The sequence below is a fragment of the Mizuhopecten yessoensis genome, unplaced genomic scaffold (genome assembly GCF_002113885.1).
Source record: "Mizuhopecten yessoensis strain PY_sf001 unplaced genomic scaffold, ASM211388v2 scaffold523, whole genome shotgun sequence".
NCBI classification, from domain to species: Eukaryota; Metazoa; Mollusca; class Bivalvia; order Pectinida; family Pectinidae; genus Mizuhopecten; species Mizuhopecten yessoensis.
The window spans coordinates 674,338-683,743 of record NW_018403589.1 but is presented as its reverse complement, the minus strand read 5'-3'; the positions used below and the strand labels follow the sequence as shown (position 1 = coordinate 683,743).

Sequence of the window (9,406 nt, the reverse complement as noted above, 5' to 3'; positions counted from 1 at the left end):
TATGTTTTGCCTGTGACAAAAATGATTTAGAAGATGAGATACATTTTATTCTTATTTGTCCTGCTTACTCTGTATTGAGAAACACATACATTAAGCAATATTACTTCCGATGCCCCAGTGTGTATAAATTAATTGAATTATTGTCATGTAAAAGTATTAAAACATTACGTAGATTGGGTCTATATTTAAAATATGCTACCGCCAAAAGAAAAACCCTCGTGCAGTAATATTGCTAAATTATGTATTCTTTTTATGTGATAATTGCTTATATGGAATTGTCCTCCGCCATCTTGAAAATTTGAAATATGTTTTGTATTCTATGTATCAATTAACCTATATGCTGATTTGCATTCGGAAATAAAAAAACTTGAAACTTGAATGTATTATTAAATTAAATATGATAAAACACCACCTTAGATAGAAGGGTTAACCACAGTTAAAAACACAGGTAAACACAGGTAAAAACATAGGTAAATACTGCCCATACTACTTAGAAACAGACTATAATCCTTCTAACAACATTCCTCCCCCCATGTTATTTTAAAAAGTGGGGGAAACGAGAACAAGCCCGTGGAGCGTAAAAAATCATATTTTCAAAATGGTCACCAAGCTGGTTTAAATTGTAAACATTTTCTATAAATAATTGCTTTATAATTTTTTGACACATTTTTAAATGCGCGTTTGCATTTAAAATTGCTCAAAATTTGTTGAATTCATTAAAATCCTGTTACACATAACCAATACGAGATTGTTACTTGATTAAACCTCAAAAGAGCAAATCCTTAACAGGATTTAAATGCAATATCAAACCACGTACTTAGTTAACCTAATCTAATTCCGTGATCAAACCAACTATCTGGAAAAATATAACATGTTTGTGGATTATTTTCTGATTTTGGAATTTTTATTTAATAATCTGATGGTATGTTATATGTAGTTTACCAATCGTGATATTTTTAATTTAAAAGTCAGTTGGAAATGTGTTTGTGTGTGTCATATTGTGATCAACAGTTCTTTTCTAAGAAAACTATTTTTTAACATGGGATAGGGGAAGTAATCCATATTGGAAGGTACATCAAACATAGCGTTTGGTTTACGAAGACCATACAACCAATACATGATTAAATGACGGAGTTTACTGATAAATTCCGTTATTTATGTCTAAATGATCAGTACAAAGAGTCAGGGACGGATTAACAGAATCGTGAATTGATTGGGTTGAGGAGTTGGCGGTTGGGGAGTGCAACAGCATTATATGTATACAAGTATAGTGGAACATATACATAATGTACGTAGATAGAGCACAAACACAACTTCTCGGCATTCCTGAAAACATCCCCGATCTCAAACTGGGTCCTTTTTCTCGTTGCAAACATTTTCTGTAATAAAAAAATCGTTTCATGGAACCAATTTACAATATGTTAAATCAAGAATTAAAAGTTATTCGCGTTTATTCGGGAAAAAAATCAAAGTAACATGCCGAAACTTGAGGTTTTTGAAGTAAAACCAATTTTCATGATGTAATACTTACCCTAATTTAGTATGCATAAACAATACCTACACCCATCTTTGTAGCCCAAAAACAAAAGATTCAAAATATATTTACCGTGACGTAACCCATATTTCGACGACAGAGCCACGGAGTGATCTCCCTTCCTCAAACCCCTTTTATGGAGCCTAAAGGCAGCCGGGATGAGGAGGCGAGGGGAGGAATACAGGGTGGGACTCCATAAAGTTATGGTAAGTATTACATCATGAAAATTGGTTTTACTTCAAAAACCTCAATTTCATTTCAGTAATAATTACCATAACTTTAGTATGCGAATTCGTCTTACCGTAGTGGAGGCTTCGAATCCAGGCAGACCAGGCTGACGGAACAAACTCGAGACATGCTCAAGGTAGGGAAAAGGTTCAAGGAACCCCCCTAATAAAGCCCCGAAAGTAATTAAAAAAAATGAAAACCTCCCCGTGAAACGGGCAGGTGTACCACCGTGGTGCCTGATAGCATACTATTTAAAAATCACTGAATTACTGTAGAGGAACAGCCACAGACTGTGCAACCACCACCGGTCCAAGGGAATACAATCCATCAGAATGAGAAGCCAAGGACCGGAGATAAAAATCCATGGAAGTAGTCTGTCCGCGCCAGAAAGCCGCGGACATGACCTCCTGAAAGGGGGGCCCATTGGGGAGGGCCCATGACGCAGCAAGGGCCCTTATCTCATGAGCTCTCACCTTATACAACACTCGAACCTGATCCTCTGAGTGGTCGTAACCGTACTTGATGACCTGACAGATCCATCTAGACACTGACTGAGAGGAGATATCCTGCTGACCCTGCTTAATGGACAAGAACAGATATTTTCTTTAATGAAAAAATCGTTGCATGGAACCAATTTACAAAATGTTAACTCAAGAATTAAAAGTTATTCGCGTTTATTCGGAAAAAAATTCATAGTAACATGCAGAAACTTGTGTTAACATCAAGAAACATCATACTATATTAAGTGTGTTCAGCAAACCTCATAAAAGTCAAGAGGAATATCTGTAGGAAGTTTTAGTGAGATGACCTGTTTTACTTTTAAGTTATTATAATGACCAGGTAGCCTCATTAGAGATATATTTAATACAGGCCTTTGTATTATCCAGTATAAAAACGTTGTATAAAAACGTTCACATTATATTCCAAAGAGAGTTTAATAAAACTGATGATGCATTATCGTTCATAATATAGACTTGTCGAAGAATGTCAAACTTGGCATTTATTTCCCCAAGGCTGCGCCGATTAATACACTATTATGAATAGTTTAACATTTTAAACATCACAATAATAGCAATATTTAATATACATGCTTCACAATGTCGTACACACAACACGCTGTGCTTAATACCATACACAGAACTAGAAAGACTATATATGTCGGTTAAGTAAACAGTCCATCTATAATATTACGTTTAGACATCAAATCACAGTATATTGGACTCGGATTTGAATTCACTTTTTCCCAGCAGAAAGCATTATTACATATTTAATTTGTTCTGTTATACAATCTGTATTCTGATGACATTCTTGTATGCAGTGTTCCAGACATAAATGTACTTGCATGTTTCGTTCAGCTGAATATCAACTTCTTGTGATTGTGATAGCTAACCGCAGTATTTGTTTGACGGGAAAACTAACATTGTTGACCATTTTAAAGCATCAATCAGAATGTTCTCGGTTAGCGGGGATTTCACTACAGAATGAGGTAAAACACCCCCTGGTCTCTATGTACCCTGTAGTCAGTGGCCGTGCTTGATAAACACGCGTTATGTGGTTGAGTGTCACTTGGAAAAGTTTTTATCAAAGAAATACGCCCAACGAGACAGCACTAGAGTACATGTGCATGATTTATGTACCACATTTTATGGTATTGACTTGAAGAACGAACGATTGTCTATATTGATCTTAGTCCGTCAAATTTACAACCGTGAACTATGGCAAGCCAAGTTGTTGATGCAGTACTTAACTAAATTATAATTATATAAGATATCTTATATATACCTGATGAAATATCTTATACACCTTATGAGATATCTTATATACTTTATAAGATATCTTATATATACCTTATGAAATATCTTATATACCTTATGAGATATCTTATATATACCTTATATATACCTTATGAGATATCTTATATACTTTATAAGATATCTTATATATACCTTATGAGATATCTTATATATATCTTATCAGATATCTTAAATACTTTATAAGATATCTTATAAATACCTTATGAAATATCTTATATACCTCATGAGATATCTTATAAATACCTTATGAAATATCTTATATACCTCATGAGATATCTATTATACCTTATGAAATATCTTATATACCTTATGAGATATCGTATATACTTTATAAGATATCGTATATACTTTATGAGATATCGTATATACATTCTGAGATTTCTTATATACCTTATGAAATATCTTATATACCTCATGAGATATCTTATATACCTTATGAGATATCGTATATACTTTATAAGATATCGTATATACTTTATGAGATATCGTATATACCTTATGAGATTTCTTATATACCTTATGAAATATCTTATATACCTTATGAGATATCTTATATACCTTATGAAATATCTTATATACCTTATGATATATCTTATATACCTTATGAGATATCTTATATACTTTATAAGATATATTATATACCTTATGAGATATCTTATATACCTTATGAGATATCTTATATACCTAATGAGATATCTTAGCTACTTTATAAGATATCTTATATAAGTATAATTTACTTATATTATATTGTACAGTACTGAACATAGACAATAATTACAATGCCTTAAGTAACACATGCATTGGTTTATATATTTTACTTATATAATCTGGGCCAAGAACACCTCACTTATGATTATGATATAACACACTCACTTCGTAATCATTATCTTAACATAGACTTATAGTACCTCAATATTTAAAACAAACACGAATCCGGGATATTTTCTGATCGTGTTATTTATTAAAGTAAACTCATGTCTGTTTGATTTTCCGTTCGTTGGAATTCAGAATAAATAATTCCTAAATAGCTCAAGATTGAATATTTGTATAGAAGTGTCACTGAAAAGGTTTGATGATAATAATAATATAAGCTTTATGGTCACTTAAAGGAGATTTATAAGATAACCGTTCATTTTACCAAATGTCTGCTGTCCCACTGAAATAGTAAATTTACTATTCACATCATTTTCAGCATTTCTTGATTGAAGGATATAAACATAATTCATTCTATATGTTGTTTACTTTATACAAAAAGGAGAAAGTTGAATTGAAATTCACATACGTAAACAAATGAATAGTCCAGATTTTAGTTTATGTGACTGGGCGTATACATTTGTTAGGCGCAGTCTCTGGGACGAATAATTTGTTTTAACACCGCCATGGCCAAGTACAAAAATGTATTGTTATGCATTACTAACGATGATAATAGGGGAACAATACCCGAACTGACAATACAGCTTGATATTTAATTATATAATAAACAGGTTCACTGAAGCTGTTGACGTTAGTCGGTAATGTGTTAAGTTTCAACAAGGCCGGCGCTACTTAACCAGTATTGTCCCGCAGTTCTACTAAGGAATTGTGAAGTAAGAAAAATACCGCCCAATACAGGATTCAAATAGGTCTAAATAAATGATTGTATAATAAACGGCGATGTTGGTTTCACATTATAAAGGTTTTGTATGTTACTGAATATCGGGAAAGTTGAAAGTTGGGAACTGGGACACTGGGTCATTAATATCTAGTACAAAAAGGTCAAAATTAGTCTTTTCTCAGAAGACGATACTAATTTAAGACTTTTGGTCATGAATTTACATGGGACGAAGACCTGGGCCCGTATTCATGAAACCGTTATCATGCTCATGCATGGGTTTTGTGCTCAAATCAACATTCTTGTAACTCAATTTAATCATGTAAAACGATCAAAACGTCAAATGAACAAGAGGCCCAATGGGCCTGCATCGCTCACCTGGTATAAATCTCACACTTGTAACCTTAATAGTGATCTAAAATAAATCTACAGGCAAAATATCAGTATTTATTATTAAAATTCATTCAAAAGGCCCTGTTAATTTTTTTTTTAAACATTTCACCCCTGTGATTGAAAGTCGAACAAAGTCATTATGTTGAACAAATTTTATAGCCTTTCATCTCAGTATGCAACTTGCAAAGTATCAACATCCTGGGACCCATGGTTATTCAGAAGAGGTCGTTTAAAGATTTTAAACAAATTTGACCCCTGTGACCTTGAATATAAGTCAAAGTCATTCACTTTAACAAACATAGTAGTCCTTGATCCCAGCATGCTACTGACTAAATATCAACATCCTGAGCCTTTTGGTTATTCAGAACAAGTTGTTTAAATATTTTGAACATATTTGCTCCTTGTGACCTTGAATATGATTCAAGGTCATACATTTAAACAAACTTGGTAGCTCTTGATCCTAGTATGCTACTGACTAAATATCTTCACCCTGGGCATTTTGGTTATTCAGAAGAATTATTTAAAGTTTTAAACATATTTTACGCATGTGACCTTGAATATGGGTGAAGGTCATTTATTTGAACAAACTTTGTAGCCCTTTATCTCAGCATGCTACTGGCCAAATATCATCACCCTGGGCATTTTGGTTATTGAGAAGAAGTTGTTTAAAGTTTTTAACATATTTGACCCCTGTGACCTTGAATATGGGTGAAGGTCATGCATTTGAACAAACTTTGTAGCCCTTCATCTCAGTATGCTACTGGCCAAATATCATAACCCTGTGCATTTTGGTTCTTCAGAAGAAGTTGTTTAATGTTTTTCACATATTTGACCCCTGTGACCTTGAATATAAGTGAAGGTCATTCATTTGAACAAACTTGATAGCCCTTTACCCCAGCATGCTACTGGCCAAAATTCATCACCCTGGGCATTTTGGTTATTCAGAAGAAGTTGTTTAAAGGTTTTTTTAAGACAATTGACCCCTGTGACCTTGAATATAATTGAAGGTCATTCATTTCAACAAACTTGGTAGCCCTTCACCCAAGCATGCTACTGGTCAAATAACATATCCCTGGGCATTTTGGTTATCGAGAAGAAGATGTTTAAAGTTTTTAACATATTTGACCCCTGTGACCATGAAAATGGGTGAAGGTCATTAATTTTAACAAACTTTGTAGCCCTTCATCCCAGTTTGCTTCTGACCAAATATCGACACCCTAGGCCTTTCGGTTATTAAGAAGAAGTCGTTTAAAGTAAAATATTGACACCGGACGACGGACGACGGACGACGGACGGACGGAAGACGGACGCCGCACCACGTCATAAGCTCACTTGGCACTTCGTGCCAGGTGAGCTAAAAATGAAAACAGTATTCGTTTTTAAGTTTCTTCAAAGTTTTTTTCAAAATCATTGACAGAATACATTTGTAGAGTTATTGTGTATAACAGGAAGACTGACAGAAGTGCAACAATGGAACATTTGTTGATCAAAATGAAAGTGAACGTAGAAATTAAAAGTGACGGTTATAAATTAGACCATAATTGATGGTCCCGTAAACGATAGGTATAGACACGTCTGTGAGTTTGTGTCGTAGTGAAGTTTGTCGAATCGATCACAGTCTACCTCTGGTGGTTTTCTCGCCTATCTCTCATCAGTCTATGCGACTGTTTCACATTACTGTAAAGACGCGATAGGTTAATATGTTTGTTAAAAATGTCATTCACAGTTCTATTGATTATTTATAGACGGCCAATCGGTTCCCCGCTATCTATCACCAATCAGGTGTCCCTAGTAGAATAAATAGCTTTGTAGACTTACAATTCAAACCACCACTAGGGTTTATATATCACTTCTGACTGTTTTGCTATGCCGTTTCATGCTTTTACCGTAATTGTGAATTTAATTAAAAAAAATAAAGCTCGGTTGAAAAGAAAAACTGCAAAGAGGTGTTTTATTTGTTTGTTTATTATCTATAAAGTACGCTACTTGCAGTTAAGCTGCAGTATTCCACATCCGGATTGGAACGACCAGCAAACCTTTAATAGTTAACGGTTCGTCGCCCAACCGTAACATAAACGTGACATGATAGTTAAAGTATTGCCATCTTTGTATTGTATTGCGATATTGATAGAACTGGAATTAAAATAGTCCTTAGATTGTTTTATAATCTCTGATTTATCTGATAAAGGGCAGAACTGAAATTTGCAACATTGAAGATAAATATTCATATTTTGGAAGGAAAACCATTATATGGAGTAGGAAACGTTTCACTGACACTGATTGTAAAGCTGGGGTGTACCTATACCAGGGCCCTGTATACCTGTATACCTACCTATACTCGGCCAGTAGTTAACGGTACAGGAAGAGGAGCACACGTCAAACGGACATTGGACACATATATATATATCCAATTATAACCAAGAAAAAAAACACTGGAGATAGAATCTAAATTATTTCTGTGAGAGATGGATTTGCCGGGATGTTTCCGTCCCCGACAAATTCCTTTTCTCCTAGCATGGATTTGTGTGGTTGTGTGTGTTGTAAGTGGTCGTTTTATCAACTTCCAACGTGGATATGAGTACCAGTACACGTTCCAGTCCGACGCTTCCATCAAAGACGTTGGCCAGTTTAACGTCCAGTCGAAGGTAAACACTAAAGTATTTAACATTTTCGTGTTCAAAGTCAGCATTAAAAGACACAAAGGACGTGTTTTAATGGTATCGTAAGTTCGGCGTTCATGACTTCATTAGATTAAACAGAGACGTATATATTACAGAGATTGACAACCCACGCAGATCTCGCATTTAAGTTCAAAGATCGCATTTATGACGTAATTAGTTTAGCATTTTACTTGTTCTTATAGCGTCGTTAGTTTATATTAATGCAATTTGTAGTTCGGGGCCCGTATTCATGAAACCGTTCTCATGCTCAAGCATAGAGTTTTGTGCTCAAGCCGAATTTCTTGTTCCGTTTATAAATTAATAACAAAATTTGATTTAGTCAATGTCAAGCCAAAACTGTTTTCAACGTTTACATTTGACTTTTTGATCGTTTGACGTGATTTAAATGAGTTACAAGAAAGTCGGTTTGAGCAGAAAACCCATGCTTCAGCCTAACAACGGTTTCATGAATACAGGCCCGCGTCTTATGTCACCATTAGTTATAAAGACTTGTCTTATTATCTTCAGTAGCAACATCATTCGTTCATTTTTACGATACATCAGTTCAGGTTAATGACGTCACTAGTTCAATTAAACTCAAATTGGGCTACCTTATGAACGCTTTCTATTATATATGTTCTGTTAAATTAATATATAATCATAATTACTGTCATTTTATGACATGAATAGATTTTATATTTATACTGATTATCATATTTCTAACTGCTTTATCGCATGATGAATGTGTAATAGCAAGTATATGGTTGATTTATAAGTTAATATTTTAGATGAATCATAAATAATTTACTGATGTATGATTGCATATAACTCGTCTCTAATAATTCAATAGTGAATTTAGCTTTTTATAGTTTTGATAAATACGTATGTGTATTTTAATGTTAATTTATGTATTTATGCATGTTTTATGCGATGAATTGAGATATAAATAAATAAATAAGTAAATACAAATCTCCAAATATTTTTCAACACCGTCCAGCTTATAATAACTCTTCTTCATATATTATTCGTTTGATTCAACAAACAATAAACGTCACATTTCAGTACGATATGTGCTGATGATGGATAATGTAAATGATAAAACTGTATACAATTGTAGCTTAGCCGAAATGTGTGACACCTAACCGTGTATCCCCCCCCCTATGTGACACCTAACCGTGTATCCCCC

General features: G+C 33.9%; 1 protein-coding gene across 1 annotated transcript in view; it reads left to right on the top strand.

Annotated features, from left to right (window-relative positions):
- Positions 1 to 7,926: 7,926 nt before the first annotated feature.
- LOC110450253 overlaps positions 7,927 to 9,406 on the top strand; it is an 89,676-nt gene continuing 88,196 nt past the window's right edge. Inside the window, exon 1 of the mRNA XM_021497697.1 lies at positions 7,927 to 8,205. Within this exon, the coding sequence (XP_021353372.1) occupies positions 8,026 to 8,205 (180 nt within the window). The 5' untranslated portion in view covers positions 7,927 to 8,025. The remainder of the gene's footprint in view (positions 8,206 to 9,406) is intronic.